At 41.6% G+C, this 16668-nt stretch overlaps 2 protein-coding genes across 2 annotated transcripts; both read right to left on the reverse strand.

Moving 5' to 3' along the window:
- Positions 1–1001: 1001 nt before the first annotated feature.
- On the reverse strand, positions 1002–2990 carry LOC135525334 (transmembrane protein 275-like). Its single transcript, XM_064953036.1, has 2 exons — positions 2885–2990; positions 1002–2244 (listed from the first exon to the last, which is right to left on the reverse strand). The coding sequence occupies exon 2, from the start codon at positions 2137–2139 to the stop codon at positions 1396–1398; it is 744 nt and encodes a 247-aa protein (XP_064809108.1). The 5' UTR covers positions 2140–2244; positions 2885–2990; the 3' UTR covers positions 1002–1395.
- A 1863-nt stretch (positions 2991–4853) lies between these two features.
- mknk1 (MAPK interacting serine/threonine kinase 1) lies at positions 4854–15515 on the reverse strand. Its single transcript, XM_064952496.1, has 14 exons — positions 15433–15515; positions 14663–14725; positions 13982–14096; positions 13379–13525; positions 13144–13241; positions 12252–12331; positions 12077–12150; positions 11685–11789; positions 11549–11604; positions 11326–11421; positions 10936–11130; positions 10479–10643; positions 8136–8179; positions 4854–7832 (listed from the first exon to the last, which is right to left on the reverse strand). Exons 1-14 carry the CDS (start codon positions 15481–15483, stop codon positions 7595–7597), a joined length of 1527 nt encoding a protein of 508 aa, XP_064808568.1. The 5' UTR covers positions 15484–15515; the 3' UTR covers positions 4854–7594.
- Between the last annotated feature and the right edge of the window lie 1153 nt (positions 15516–16668).

Here is a 16668-nt window from a genome sequence, read left to right on the forward strand (position 1 = left end):
AATTTCAGGCTGTTCAGGTGGGATGGAACGTCATGAAGTCACAACGGGATCTGAGTTATTTTCAGTAAATAAACACAGTTATTTATTAGACACATAGTGATGATTTATAGTGATGCATGTGGACTTGAACTGTACTTCATATGAGCTGTATCCTCACTAAAGGCGGTTTGGCTGTAAATGAAGTCCGCATCCCTCCCACAGTCCCCAGATCTGAGTAAACCATCTGAGTCATCCAACAAGATTAACAGTGATTATTCTAACATTGATGACTGAGCTCAGCCAGACAGCCAGACAGGGAGACCAATCTACACCAGATCAAAGACTTAGTTCTCATCTTCTTCATCTTCTCTCAAATTGTTTGCATTTCAAATGCGACCCTCTTTCCTTTATAGTGCACTCCTTTTAACCAAAACCCTATGGGCCCTTGTCAAAAGTAGTGCACTATGTAGGGAATAGGGTGCCATTTGGGATGTAGTCTTTAACTTACAATACGTTGAGACTGACTGACAGAGCTTGCTCTCATAATATCTGAGATAATCTAGTCAACACCTCGTTCACGTATTAATTAATCTCGTCCTCCATCCGGCTCCCTATATGCGGTAGCAATATTGCCTGTGGACGAGGTTACATTTGAAGGACCTGCTGTAACAGTGATTTAAAAACAGGCAAAGTAGCACTTATTGATTTGTTTTGTATTTCAAACATTCATTCCATCACCTTTTACGTTCATCACTTTTGCCAATGAGCCTGATAAATTCCAGGTTGACCGGAGACTCTAGTGGCTACAGAGAAGTATAAAGTACCAGTTTATAGTACCAGAGAGATATATAGTACCAATTTATAGTACCAGAGGGGTATATAGTACCAGTTTATAGTACCAGAGGGATATATAGTACCAATTTATAGTGCCAGAGGGGTATATAGTACCAGTTTATAGTACCAGAGGGGTATATAGTACCAGTTTATAGTACCAAAGAAGTATAAAGTACCAGTTTATAGTACCAGAGGGATATATAGTACCAATTTATAGTACCAGAGGGGTATATAGTACCAGTTTATAGTACCAGAGGGATATATAGTACCAATTTATAGTACCAGAGGGGTATATAGTACCAGTTTATAGTACCAGAGGGATATATAGTACCAGTTTATAGTACCAGAGGGGTATATAGTACCAGTTTATAGTACCAAAGAAGTATAAAGTACCCGTTTATAGTACCAGAGGGATATATAGTACCAGTTTGTAGTATCACAAGGATATATAGTACCAGTTTATAGTACCAGAGGGATATTTAACCTTTATTTAACTAGGCAAGTCAATATATAGTGAGACACAGGTCATTGTCACACAGGATATATAGTACCAGTTTATGTAATAGCCAGTAGACAGCCATGCTACGTTGGGCAAGGCTTGTATAGTGCCGTCATCTGGATGCTCCCCTTATCTTCAATATCAGCAGTCAATGCCTGGTCCTCAGAGGTCAAGAGCTGGTCCTCAGAGGTCAAGAGCTGGTCCTCAGAGGTCAAGACCTGGTCCTCAGAGGTCAAGAGCTGGTCATCAGGTCTCACATCTATATCATAGGCCTCTGAGCTGGCGAGATCACAGGCCCTGGGGGCGGGGTCATCCTCACAGGCCCCTACTGCAAGGGTATCCCCATGGGAGGAGTTACTAGACTTGTGGGAGGAGCTCTGAGAATTGGTGGGACTGAGCTGTACGGCAGTTGTGTCCTGCAGCGTGTGCTCGCTCGTCTCCATCTCAAATGTGACGCCGGCCCCTATCCGCGTCCGACCACAGCTCTCTTCCCCCTTGGCCTTGCCGGCATTGTGGGTTGGTGGCCACCGCCCACACACACAGCACGCCCCAAAAAAGGACAAGGCCACTAGTAGGAGGAGGGGCCCGATGATGATGGGTGGGTTGCTGGTGGGGATGAAGGACTTGAAAGCAAAGGCCCCCACCAGTGTGATGTTGATGCCCGCTAGCATAATGCACAGGCCACAGGCGCAGCACAGGGCCGGGGAGGGGAGACTCTGGGTCCGTTTCCTGAGTACCGTTTTGGGCCCCGAGCTTTTATCGGAAAGGTCCATCTCTCCAGGCTTTATGTTGTATACTGTCGAATTCAGATAGTTTTGGGATTGCATATTACTTCATTATTTTATGGTGTCAGCTAAAATACAATTTAATAGTCTTGATTAATGACAACATAATCCAGCCCAAATGCAGGACAGGTCTGAGTTTTCTCTGCCCTACAAGAGATAGACAGAAGAGTCAGATGATGTGTTCCTGTCATAGACATAGGTTTTCAAAGAAATAAATCATTGTCACACAGGTCTAAAGGCAACTGACATTGAGGGAGAAAAGCTGATGCATTATGCATACATGACGAGTAATAAATGCTACAAAGACTAGAGAAATCAACGGTATTATTATCTTCAGCTCTGCAACATATTGATGCCCAGTTTTTTCACAGAGAATAAGAAATTCTGAGTTTCTTGTCTTTTATTCATATATATATTCCTAAGTACACAATGAACAAGTACACTGGCTTCGGACATGTAAGCAGCCAATCATTACATTTTGAAGAGGTATTGGTCTTATATTACATGGTTAAAAGTGTACTAGACTACATAAATATATGTCTTATTCTGACACATAGCCAATCAACTGGAGCATTTTGACAGATTAGATTACCTTGATAAAACAATAAAAAATATAATTACCATTACAGGAGTTATTTTATTTAAATGGTCGTTTAAATACCAATTTATATTCTATATTCACTGATTTGCATTGGACTATTCATTCATTCATTCATAACAGAAAATATTTAATATTCTTTTGGTGATGAAAACAAATACGTCACTGACAGCAATTGCTTTTACTTACATATGATGAGTCCCATAGTTCAGGTAATCTTGTTTGAAATACAACACTATTCCCGTCGTTTGCCTCTCATTTAAATCGAGTCGTGGACTTTCCATGACACTCTCTCGTGAGCTCGCTCACCCAAGCAGGTGGAATACGACAGAGGAAAAGAGAAGAGAGCTCATGAGTTTCGTGCGTGGTTAACCACTAGGGGCGCCATATGAGCGTCATTCACTGATGAACACACACAAGTACAGCGAGACTAATGGTTGAACAAACCAACACAGACACGTGTATTTAAGCAAATAAACATTTTAAAAAAGGTATTCGAGATATCTGTAGAAATGTATTATGAAAGCAAATTATATCTTTTGCAGGAATTGAAAGAGCCCAATATGTATTATGGGTATAGTTATTGTTCATTTGGATTATTAATTAAGCAAATGCTTTGGATATAATCAAACTCTGATAGAAGCACTGTGAAATATTGCTTGCTTAGAAAACCATCCAGACATATAGTCCAGATAAACTGTACCACTCTTTGTTCTGAACTACCCACAATGCAACAAAGCATGATTCTGAACTTTAGTTATTTTACCTTTATTTAACTAGGCAAGAACAAATTCTTATTTTCAATGACGGCATAGGAACAGGAGCAGAACGACAGATTTTGTACCTTGTCAGCTCAGGGATTTGAACTTGCAACCTTTCGGTTACAAGTCCAATGCTCTAACCGCTAGGCTACACTGCCGCCCCACTACCATCCCACACACAGTGGTACAAAGTACTTACGTAAAAATACTTTAAAGTACTAGTAGGTTTTTGGGATATCTGGGATATCTGTACTTTACTATTTCTATTTTTTAGAACTTTTACTTCACTGCATTCCTAAAGAAAATACTGTACTTTTTACTTCATACATTTACCCTGACACCTAAAAGTACTCGTTACATGTTGAATGCTTAGCGGGACAGAAAAATGGTTCAATTCACGCACTTATCAAGAGAACGTGGTCATCCTTGCTACCTCTGATCTGGCTGACTCACTAAACACAAATGCATCGCTTGTAAATGATGTCTGAGTGTTGGAGTATACCCCTGGCTTACTGTACATTTTTTTTAAAGAAGAAAATGGTTGCCGGCTTCGCTGAAAATATGGAATTTGAAATGTACTTTTACTTTTGATACTTAAGTATATTTTAGCAATTATATTTACTTTTGATACTTCAGTATATTTAGAACCAAATACTACTTTTTTACTCACATAGTATTTTACTGGGTGACTTTCACTTGAGTATCTTTTTATTAAGGTATCTATACATTTACTCAAGTATGACAATTGGGTACTTTTTCCACCACTGCCTATACAGTGCAAAAAAGCACGATCCTGAACTATCCACCCAACATACATTGCAACAAAGCATGATGTCTTCCTCTCCAGCTTGTGTGTATATCTCCCTCGAGGATGGCATAAGATTTTACTACACTCTTATCCAAAGCTACTCCCTGCGGGAATTGAAACCACAACCCTAGCATTGCAAGTGCCATGCTCTACCAACTGAGCTACACGGGATGATAACAGTGTTTCCTTGTACTGTCTTCATTGTTACCTTCTGTTACCTTCTTCCTTTAGGCGCTCTAGACCAACCCCCATACTCCTCTCTTCACTGTTACCTTCTTCCTTTAGGTGCTCTAGACCAACCCCCATACTCCTCTCTTCCCTGTTGCCTTCTTCCTTTAGGTGCTCTAGACCAACCCTCATACTCCTCTTCACTGTGTGGTCAGGTGAATCACAATCATCCATGTCCCCGTTTCATTCACACGCTACAATAGGCAACTGGTGAGTGATGGGCCCCAAATAAACCCATTCAATCAGTTCTTCCAGCCATAAACTGAGCAGTCTGTTTATGTACTGAACCTAGAAGAACAGTCAATCTGCCTAACTTGTTACATGATGTCAGAGTTCTGCCTAGAAGTGAGAGAAAGAAGAATTTCATAAGAAAGAAATGGGTTTTATTGGGAAAACAGTATACCACAGGGGCTATTGATGTGCAACGTTGTAAGAACATTTGCCATAAGACCTCATACACATGGGTTATAAGGTATTTAGCTGCATAGCTCATGCCAATGAATGTATCTTATCCCATCTGATTTGAGTTTAGTGTTTGTCCCAAATGGCACCCTATTCCCTATGTAGTGCCCTACTTTTGACCAGGGCCTATGGGCTATAGGGTGCCATTTGGGACTAATGAGAGTGAGAGGGCTTTTACCATAGCCACTGGGAGATCCCTAATGTGTTGCACCTTCTCTGGCGGAGAGTCCATGGCCGCTTAGGAAGGCCCCTTGGTTGCTATAGCGATTGAGTATCCATGGCAACCGGGGGAGATCCAGGCATTGGTTAGAAGCCGTTTTACATGGGGGTGGGGGATGCAATACATGAAGTTAAAGGGTGAAGGGAATAAGTGCTAGACTTCCATCAGTGTCCCCACATTAATAAAATGACAAGCTCTTACAGAGGTGAAACAGTCAAACTGGTAGAGGTAAATCAAATCATTTCAGTAACCAAAGAGCATTTCAGTAACTATGTTAAACAGGCTGAAATGGCCGTCTGACCAATTTATGCTTAAAAATCTGAAACTAATTTAATGTGACATGCTAGCATTCACAGTTGTCACAAGTTATTTCTATCAGTCTCTATGGTTTCTTTGGCACACTTATTCAGATCCATTTGCTGACAAACCAACTGACAATACACAAATAAAACTACTACAAAAAAAATAAAAAAACTGATATAAAACTAATTCCCTTTCCGCCAGAGAAAGGTATATTTATCATGGCATCCCCTCTGGAATATATAAAAAATAAAGTTATGGACGTTTAAAAAAACACAATATTAAAAAACAAAAAGACATTTCCAGATTTCTATATCACTTCAACAGATTCTAACAATATTCAGTAAAGTGTGAATAGCCAAAACAGTAATTAATTTGCATAAAAAGAAAGCTGCAGGTTATTAGTGGTATGACTGAGAATAAGTTAAACACATTTGAAGCAAGCAATGGCAGAATGGTCCTGTAATCATTTGAAAAAAATGTGCAGACATCATACAAATTCTAGCTTGGCCCCAGATATGTTTGTGCCATCATGCCAACTCTTTGCAGTCATGTTTTACATGACATTAAGTGACACCATAACACAAACAAACTGGCAACCAGGCTAGTGCAATTCAGGTTTCTGAGGTAATCCTTATAGTTTATCAATACTTCAAACATGTCTAAAAAAATAAAAATACTGATGAAATGCAATCATATCAAATAATCTCAAAATACATATGACGAGTGAGTTGTTTCAAAGTATAGAAGTGTTCCAGGTAGCTGATGTTTCGATAAGGAGATAAGAAATGGAATTTCAGGGTGATTCAAATAATAAAATGCTTCACATCTTCAAAATGCTTTTCAAATTAATGATGCACTCTCAAATCAATTAAGTAACCCACCTTCCACAAGCACAATGTCTTAAAAGTTCTAGGCCAAACACTCACACTCAACATACTGTAGATATCGACCCATCTGTCAATAATAGGGCCCCAGAAAGCTTACTAGGATAATCAAGGACAGAGTCCATTCCTTGAATACCAGGCCATAGTCAGTGTCTGCTTGCCTTGCCATTATTGGCTTGCAGAATTCTCAAAACATTCCAAAAAATATTCCAGAAATCCTGCAGAGGTTGGATGCTTCATCCCTGCTGGTTCCAAAAACCCTAACTGGGATTTCTGGAAAAACCAGGACATTTTGGGAAAGTTTGGAACCCTCCTCACAGCCTATGTATGACCAGCGATAAAAACAGGGTCATTATTAAGGGACTGAAGAGTAATGCTCTACTTTTGCAGCATTCAGTAACTCTATAAATAACGCTAAAACCTTTTCACAGCTTGACCAACACAAAGTAAATTAAAATGTTTTTTGAAAATTAAAAGGATTTTTACAATAGGACAGGCTAGCTACATGTACTGTACGTGTATTAAATGCCCCATGAGGACATCATCAAGAATCCATTCCTAACGGAAATAACCGTGCAATTAAGTATAGCTAGCATAAAGCAACCATCACTAGCAGTCTTAACCATAGAAAAATAATCACTAGAACAGGTTTAGACCCGTTTTAGTGACTTTATTCCTGTCATCTTAACATGGGACTGCGGTCTGTATAGACTGAGGTTATTATCAAATGCAGGAAACTACCTCAACCCAAACTAATCACTGAAACCGATACAAAGCTGGGACTCAGTGTGTGTTAGCTTAGTAGAGGATAAAACGTGCTTCCCTTTGTGCTCCGATCTCTCTGTTTCTAGGTGATAAGAAGACCACTGGCCATTAGAGCCAATGACAATGAGGCTACCAACCTGTGAAGCTACACAGGAGTCTCCTGCCAACGGAAGCTATCGTCCATCTCAGATGGTGTGACATGGTAAACACCACGTAGAGAGGAGGAGCAGGGGAGGAAGAGAGACTAGCACCAGGATGGAGGGAACAGAGGAGAAACAAAAGAGGGGAAGTGAAGGCACACAGAGCCTGGCAGCAGTTCTGAGGCTGACATTGTTAAATCAGAGAATCTGACCCTGTTGGGATCTTAGAAGCACACGACTATATTAGAAGGATAAACCAGGTGCGAGGGAACTCCGAGCCTGCAGTAGCACCAAAACGGGGTCTTCCTGGGGTTAAACCAGGAGCTGGTTAGGTGACGAGAGTGTCGAGGTTGTCGTCATCAGCAGGCAGGAAGTCCTGGGTGGTGCGCTGAGCGTTGGACTGTGCCCGTCTGCGAGCCAGCCGGGAGTTGGAGGGGGGCGAAAGCCTCATGGAGGTCACAATGGTGGTGACCACTTCCTCCTGCTCCTCGTCGTGCTGCGACAGCTGGCGGTTGAAGGCGATGGCGTCGGCGGCAAACTGGGTCAGGTCTTTGGTGCTGCTGTTCCTGTAGAGAACGAGCAGACGATCAGTCAGGGATTGATGAAATTATAGATCACACGTTTAGGTCTAGGAGACATACACTCAATTTGTCAGGCACACTCCTAAATCTAAATGTGTCCGATGTTTTCAGGCCTCAAAATGTCAGGTTGAGTCCATTATGCTACTTTGTAGGTGTGGAAAACAAACTTTGATTTTGAAGTGTAACGTCCCTTCAACACTTGACTTTATTAGCCATCTGCCTGTCATAACAGAAGAAATGAGCTGTAATGTACTGCACATTCTGTGAAATGAGCACTGATTGGATTACCTTTGGAGGAAGTGTGGGGTTGGGAGACCTCTCTCTGGTGCATTCTAGGGGAAAATAAACAACACATTTAAATAAGATATAACAGGAAAACGGAATTCATTTATTTTAATTGTACCTTTTCCTTCACAGATATACAGTTTGGAGGAAATGTACTGGTGAAAATAAGCCCGCTGGTTTCTTGGATGTCTCTTTCACACATTCAGCCTTCTTAGATCAGTGTAGAATAGACGAGGCAAGAAAGACACTTCAGAATATTAACATCCACCGGGAACAACATATAAAGTACAGACCTGGGTTCATATACTGCTTAGGGTATTTCAATTGATTTCAAAAGTAATTTGGAACTTAAGTAAGTATTTGGATATGTTTTATTTGAAACTAGTATTGGAATCTATTTGGAAACACTTGTTTAGTAATGACACACACACACACACACATATACACACACACACACACACACACATATATATAGGGAACACTAAAATAACACATCCTAGATCTGAATGAATGAAATATTCTTATTAATTACTTTTTTCTTTACATAGTTGAATGTGCTGACAACAAAATCACACAAAAAGTATTAATGGAAATCAAATTTATCAACCCATGGGAGGTCTGGATTTGGAGTCACACTCAAAATGAAAGTGGAAAATCACACAACAGGCTGAGCCAACTTGGATGTAATGTCCTTAAAACAAGTCAAAATGAGGCTCAGTAGTGTGTGTGGCCTTCACGTGCCTGTATGACCTCCCTACAACGCCTGGGCATGCTCCTGATGAGGTGGAGGATGGTCTCCTGAGGGATCTCCTCCCAGACCTGGACTAAAGCATCCGCCAACTCCTGGACAGTCTGTGGTGCAATGGAGCGAGGCATGATGTCCCAGATGTGCTCAATTGGATTCAGGTCTGGGGAACGGGTGGGCCAGTCCATAGCATCAATGCCTTCCTCTTTCAGGAACTGCTGACACACTCCAGCCACATGAGGTCTAGCATTGTCTTGCATTAGGAAAAACCCAGGGCCAACCGCACTAGCATATGGTCTCACAAGGGGTCTGAGGATCTCATCTCGGTACCTAATGGCAGTCAGGCTACCTCTGGCGAGCACATGGAGGGCTGTGCGGCCCCCCAAAGAAATGCCACCCCACACCATGACTGACCCACCGCCAAACCGGTCATGCTGGAGGATGTTGCAGGCAGCAGAACGTTCTCCACGGCGTCTCCAGACTGTCACATGTGCTCAGTGTGAACCTGCTTTCATCTGTGAAGAGCACATGGCGCCAGTGGCGAATTTGCCAATCTTGGTGTTCTCTGGCAAATGCCAAACGTCCTGCACAACCCCTGTAAGCACAACCCCCACCTGTGGACATCGGGCCCTCATGAAGTCTTTTTCTTACCGTTTGAGCAGACACATGCACATTTGTGGCCTGCTGGAGGTCATTTTGCAGGGCTCTGGCAGTGCTCATCCTGCACAAAGGCGGAGGTAGCGGTCCTGCTGCTGGGTTGTTGCCCTCCTACGGCCTCCTCCATGTCTCCTGATGTACTGGCCTGTCTCCTGGTAGCGCCTCCATGCTCCGGACACTACGCTGACAGACACAGCAAACCTTGCCACAGCTCGCATTGATGTGCCATCCTGGATGAGCTGCACTACCTGAGCCACTTGTGTGGGTTGTAGACTCCGTCTCATGCTACCACTAGAGTGAAAGCACTGCCAGCATTCAAAAGTGACCAAAACATCAGCCAGGAAGCATAGGAACTGAGAAGTGGTCTGTGGTCACCACCTGCAGAACCACTCCTTAATTGGGGGTGTCTTGCTAATTGCCTATAATTTCCACCTGTTGTCTATTCCATTTGCACAACAGCATGTGAAATTTATTGTCAATCAGTGTTGCTTCCTAAGTAAACAGTTTGATTTCACAGAAGTGTGATTGACTTGGAGTTACCTTGTGTTGTTTAAATGTTCCCGTTATTTTTTTGAGCAGTGTGTATATATATATATATATATATATATAAATAAAAGAGAAAAAAAATTTAAATACTCAAATACACAGTATTTAAACATAATTAAATTTCCATGCATTTCAACCAGGTCTGTTTGGTATTTGAAATTATGTATTTTCAAATACTTATTTCAAAATACTAGGCTATTTACAGGAAATTATTTGAAAGTACTTTCAAATACTTCCAATAGAAGTAGGTGATTCGAGCCACATTATTAGAAAATACTCAGATACACAGAAAATAAGTATTCAATAACAAATAATAGACATGTATTTGAACCCAGGTGTGGTATGTTATGACCATACACCCACACAGTGTACAGAAGGGTTAGGAAATTGACACTCACCCCTTGCACCCAGGAGTGCTGCAGGACCTGGGCAGCACTGAGGCGGAGGGTGGCATCCCGCACCAGCAGCCTGGAGATGAGGTCCTTGGCCTGGGCAGAGATGTGGGCCCAGTCCTTCTCTGGGAACTCATACTGGCCATCCTGGATGTTGTCAAACAGATTCTTCTGCAGGGGTGGGACACAATATATTAAAAGGGAAAATCATGAACAGTATAATATTTTGGGCATTCACTTATGACATGAATCAGAAACAGTTTCTAAATTACTATAAGTTTTTATGAATTATAATGGTTATAACACCAAAAAAAATGCATGGCAGATTTTTTACATAATTTTTTATAAACTGTCTCGAAGGTCTAGAGTTTGTGTTCCTTCGAGACAGACATCTACAGCACTATTTTTTTTTCAATCTAAGGTGAACTGGGGGTTTGAAGAAGACTGGTGATGGCTTGTGTACCTGGCAGGTGCGGCAGGTCTCTCCACGGTCCCAGCCACAGTCAGTCCCACAATGACCAGTGAAGGGGGGGCTTCCGCTGAGCAGAATATAGAGGATGACCCCCAGGCTCCAGAGGTCACAACGCTTGTCGTAGAACGATGCCTCGTCTGTGAACACCTCCACCACCTCTGGAGCCATGTACTCTGCCGAGCCACACTGAGTCGGGGAAACCAAACACCGTGAGGACATATGTCAAATCAAATTTGATTTAAACGTGCATTTAAAATCGCAACACTCTTTACAGTAAAAATAAAAAAAAATGTGCACTTAGGGACAATTAAGACATTGCCAGACGAACAGATAGACACACAAATATCAGGGTTAGTGGTAGGTTCAGGTTGTGGTATTTACCGGTGTGGTGAGCTCTGGAGTGGTGATTGGAATACAGGCACTGCTAAGCTTCACTCCACTGCCCAAGTCAAAGTCACAGATTTTCACTGGAGACACCTGCAGGGGGAGAGAAAAATAGCAAGCATTCACTAGCTATAACCACAATAACTGTTTGGCAAACATGACATTTTCTACAGAAAACATATGTTGTTGTTCCGTAGCACATTGGGGGAAACAAGGTTACCTGGTCAGTAGACTCACACAGGATGTTCTCTGGCTTTAGGTCCCGGTGGGCGATACCTGTAGAACAGAGAATGTTCATGAGGAAACAATCACACTGTAATTCTATATAGGCACAGCCCCATGTTCAGGGGTCCTACCTTTGTTGTGGAGGAAGTGGAGAGCTTTAGAGATGTCCCTGACCACACGGCTGGCCTCCAGCTCATCAAAGTGCTTACGGTTCTGAATGTGAGTCAGAATGGAGCCTGTATGGGTAAAGAGGAGAGCTTTCAGGAGCAGAGAGGGGAGAGCTTTCAGGAGCAGAGAGCCTTCAGAGAAACACCTAATAGTTTCACGTAATCTGGGTCATGTTCATTAGACCACAAAGCACCACCATGTTTTGCAACAGAAAACAACATTGTTTTTATTGGACAAGTTCAGTTACAGCAGTATCTCCCCAGTTTACTTTTTTCTACCATTTTATGCATAATGAACATGACCCACCTCCACCCTAACAAAAGTGGGATAATACGGTAAAAACAGGAAGACATACCTCCGCGCAACTTTTCAAACACCAAGTAGAAGCAGCAGTCATCTTCAAAAAACTGTATTAGTTCCAGAATGTTCCTGAAAATGTTAATAGGAACACATTAGTGGGTGACATTTTTTTGTTGTAATTATCATTTAACCTTCAGAACTTTCACTTTGTAGATTGAAAGAGCACACACTTGTTGCCCTGGCACTGGTAAAGGGTCTCCACTTCACGGAAGACGCGGCTGCGACTGTGCCCCGCGTTCTTCTCAATGATCTGAGACAAAACCAAATAGACACAGGTATCAGTGAGTGAAGAAAGCTTAGTCACAGAACAATGAGCTTGATGTATACATTTTTCCCAGCAGTGGGAGAATATGGAATCAGATGGATTTTGGCTGACATTCTGCACATTTTCTCATCAATGAAATTGTTGATCTCAATAGTTTTCTGTTCCCAAAACTAAAATCTGTTAGGCCCGAGTGGACTAAGTTTTGTAGACTTTACCCTTTGCCAAAGTTTCTAAAAATTACATTGTCTAGGAGTCCAAGGGCGAATTGAGCTATTACACAAGTGCACTTCACAGGTGTTCCCTAACGGAAATATGCAACTACATGCTAGAACGCACCAATAGGATCTCATTAGCTCGTGCTCTGCCTACCTCCTGCTAATTCTGCCCACTATGATTAACTTGCTCCCATTTGAAAAGGCAGGCTGTGGGTCTATCTTGGATTAGTTATAAAAAATCTTTGGCTTAGTGGGTGGTATACGTGCACATCCATAAAACAAAAATATGTCCCAGGTGCTGGATCAGAGGACAATGTAGAACAAAAAGCTAATCTGCACACTGGTATAACGCTTAACTGTTTAATAGGACAACGTTTGGACCACAAACTGGGCAAAGAAAACTGTTTGGGGTTGAAACAGCATCTGTTAGTGACTAATTATACTTCAACTACCCTGGAATGACAATAAAACCTTTGCATGTGATGTATGACATTCATCACAAGTCCCATATGTCCTCTATGCACCCTGGTCAAAAGTAGTGCCCTAAATAGGGAACCGTTTCATACACAGCCTCCGACTCACCTTCACAGCATATTCATTCCCATTCTGAAGACTGATGCATCCTTGGACCTTTGCATATGCACCCTGACCCAGCATTTCATCTGTCAGTTTGTACAGGTCTGGAGAAAAGAGAAACGCACAAAAGCCTGTCTCTGGTATCTATGGTGTGGGTGCATTTATTAAAACTCTAGATTTTGAATGACATGAGTGATTGGATATTTGACAGGCTTGTCTGATTTATGTGCACAATGATTACCGTTGAAGTTTCCTGTAAAGCTGTCTGTTGCTCTTGACCTCCTTTTCTTCTTCTTTGGTTTGGCTGAGTTTGGAATGCTTACTGGCTGGGTGGCTTCCATTGGTTTGGCTGAGTCTGGGACGCTTACTGGCTGGCTAGCTTCCACCTCTGTATAAACAAGTCGACTGTTAATTAATGTCAACCACAGTTACATTGTAAAATATTGCTTGAATTGCAAAGTGTTTGCAACATGCATACTGACTAACATCTATTGACTATGTGCCAATCAACAAAAATAAAATGTTTTCTTAAATTGTGAATGATTGTTTAAAACTGACACATTAATAGAACCTTGAATGGATTAACTATGTTAAGCAAATAAATTATTGCTTAAAGTGTAGTGTGTGCAATGTGTATATTGACTAACATGTAGGACTGCTATGTGCCAATGTGATAGCAAAGCAGACAGGGAGAAGCTGGTTGTGGTGCTGGGTCAGTATCCACAAAGCATCGGAGTAGAAGTGCTGATCTAAGATCGGTCCATATAATCTTATTAATTATGATCTAAAAGGCTAAACTGATCCTAGATCAGCACTGCTACTGATAAGGCCTGAAGTGGAGTACCTGGAGGGCCCTTTGAGAGGCGCTGTCTCTCCTCTGTGGCAGTGGGGGGCACCACATTCTGCTGTTCCCCACAGCTGTCCCCTACTGGGCCAAGGGCCAGAGAGTTACTCTGTAACTGAAAGAGAGAGAGTGGGGAGAGAAAGTGTGAAAGTGAGAGCAGAGCCAGAGAGATCAGGTGGTGGAGAGGGACAGAAAGAACAAGAAGAAGCAGTGTGTCACTTTTGTTCTTAAAGTACCAGTGCAGTCCTAAACCAATGTCAAATCTACTGATATGGCATATTCTAGATAAAATAACAATACAGTATAATTAGAACCAAGCTAGCTTCTGGTTTAAAACAAGGTTATCTTCCCCTGTGGCAGCCTGCCAATAGGGTACACTGATATGTAAACACAAACAGGAAAGCTTACAAAGCCCTTATCTGACCCTGGATATTCCCAAACACACTTTCACATCCAGTGATAGCATAGGCATATTTGTACTACTCATTGACAATGATGCAACATATCCAGTTTTACCTTAAGATAAGCATAATTACTGGCAGTCTGTTACTACTAGAAGCTACTCTTATCTGAAGAACAGGAAAGGATAAGGGAAGTAACAAGTGTGACAAAACCAGAAGCTATGACAAGTTTGTAAAATAGCTAGTAAGCTAGCTATTTCTGACAGCAATATTGATTTACCTGGAGAGAGTGCTGGAAGGCTTGCAACTCTGCCACCGTGCTCTGCCTCACCATATCTGCCAACTGAAAAAAATGAAACATTTCAGACAGCTAGCACGTTTACGGTAAAGTCATGTCGGCGGGGGCAGAAACAGGGAGAGAGTATTCAAAGTTACACTAAGGAATTCCATCAGTGATGATGTGGTGTGTTTTCACTTGAACACACATTCCAGAACTGGTTGGACCTTTCCTTACACACATACGCCGGACGGTTTTTTGTAACGTTGGTGTTATTCTGCTAGCTGTAGGTTATATGTCAAACCTATCTGGATAATTGGGTGAGTTATTGAGTCATTCCAGAAAACTCAGCTCCAAATATGCTGATGAAAGCAGCCACGACTTGGTCGTGCCTGACTGGAGGCGGCAAAAATACAGCTACTTAGCTAACACGTTATAGTTAGTTCAATCAAAGTCTGAAAAAGTAGGCTATGCAATCACACACATTAGCTAGCTAACTATAGTAAAGATACTCATAAGGTTATAAACAGGTCGACCTTATTAGCTGTCTAGCTAGCTAGCAATCCATATATCAGCTCAGTCATAACGATGTTCGGAAAATAATTGTATCAGATGAGTGTATTATGAAAAGCCAAAGCAAATACATTTGCGCTAGCTAGCTACAGTAACGTTACATAGTTAACTATGTTATGTTGGCTAGTTACTATGTCACTTAATCTGTCTTGCTAATGCCGTTATGAATTACTGATGATATTAAAAAATATATATCTAACCTGGAGTCTGTGTCCAAACAGGCCGAAATCCTCCTCCAGAGCCTCGGTCATCCTCTGGGTTTTGCAGTGGGTCGGGGTGGAAGACAGAGTGAAATCCAGCTAGTGACGTAAGGCGGTAAACGCAGAGCTCCCGCCTCTTGCAGGTCCTGTAGTTTATTCATTGGACGAAAAGAATAAGCCACTAGGACGTCAGGTATTGCAAAACAACTTCCCCTATTTCATAATAGGGAATTTCTGGTGTATGACAGCACTCTTATTCATAGAAAATATACTAGTAGTAGCAAGGTAGGTTATATTATAGTCGTCGTATTTAAGTTAAATAAAGGTTCAATAAAATAAAATACATTTGTAGTGCAAGTTATATGAATGAGTCATGAGTATTTTAAGATGAATAATTTTCCTCAAAAATGAACACAATTAACTCAACAGGAGAGGCCAGGAAGGGTAAAAATAGGCTCTTAATACTTGGAAATTGAATCAGTTACACATCAGATCAGTCTCACAGAGCAAGATTTAAACTGGTTTTGTGTAAATTAAAATGAAGTCAGTAATTCCCAGTATGAGTCCATACTTGTTTTTCAAGTTGTCTGGCTGGGACACATTCAACACATATTTGTCATAAAAATGCAAACCACTGGAGACAGGTCTCGTGTTGTTACCATAGAGAATGATAGAGGCCTCTAGTGGCCAAAAGGCCATGTTAGCATGGGCAGCACCATTGAGAGCTTCCACCATTTTAATCTGGTCAACTGGGCTGGACTTCCAATTTCATTGGTTGATCCCTCCTGGTGACCCTGTTTGAGTCATGTCCAATCAGGTCATCAGGAGGGATCACCCAATTGTGAAGAAGAAAATGGACTACTTCAAAATGGAGATAGCCTCAATGCCCATGCTGTCACAGACTCTATAATTGCACAGATACAAAGATGGGTCATCTATCTATCTCTATTGTTGTGACCTTCCATCCATTACAAAGTGTCTCAATCACCTCGAAGCCGCAAACATTTCCAAAGTTGATGATGTCAAGAACTATACATGCGTAATAAAACAGAGCTAGAATAGTTATTACTAAACATTACTACAATTACAATAAAGCTCAGAAGACTGGAGTGCTGCATCATGTCACAGCACTATAGGAAGCAGAACAGTCCTTTTTCATAAAACATATAGACTATTGGCTGAAAATGTCACTTTATGAACAAACGTTGTAATGCTTGGGATGGATAACACTTTAGT

This window comes from Oncorhynchus masou, chromosome 31 (assembly GCF_036934945.1).
Source record: "Oncorhynchus masou masou isolate Uvic2021 chromosome 31, UVic_Omas_1.1, whole genome shotgun sequence".
NCBI classification, from domain to species: Eukaryota; Metazoa; Chordata; class Actinopteri; order Salmoniformes; family Salmonidae; genus Oncorhynchus; species Oncorhynchus masou.

Coding starts and splice junctions, on each gene's coding strand:
- LOC135525334 (XM_064953036.1), bottom strand. CDS start 2,139: ATGCAATCCCAAAACTATCTGAATTCGACAGTATACAACATAAAGCCT.
- mknk1 (XM_064952496.1), bottom strand. CDS start 15,483: ATGACCGAGGCTCTGGAGGAGGATTTCGGCCTGTTTGGACACAGACTC. Junction 11,605..11,684: donor CCACTTCCTCCACAACAAAG/GTAGGACCCCTG, acceptor TCTGTTCTACAG/GTATCGCCCACCGGGACCTA. Junction 11,422..11,548: donor TGTGTGAGTCTACTGACCAG/GTAACCTTGTTT, acceptor CTCCCCCTGCAG/GTGTCTCCAGTGAAAATCTG.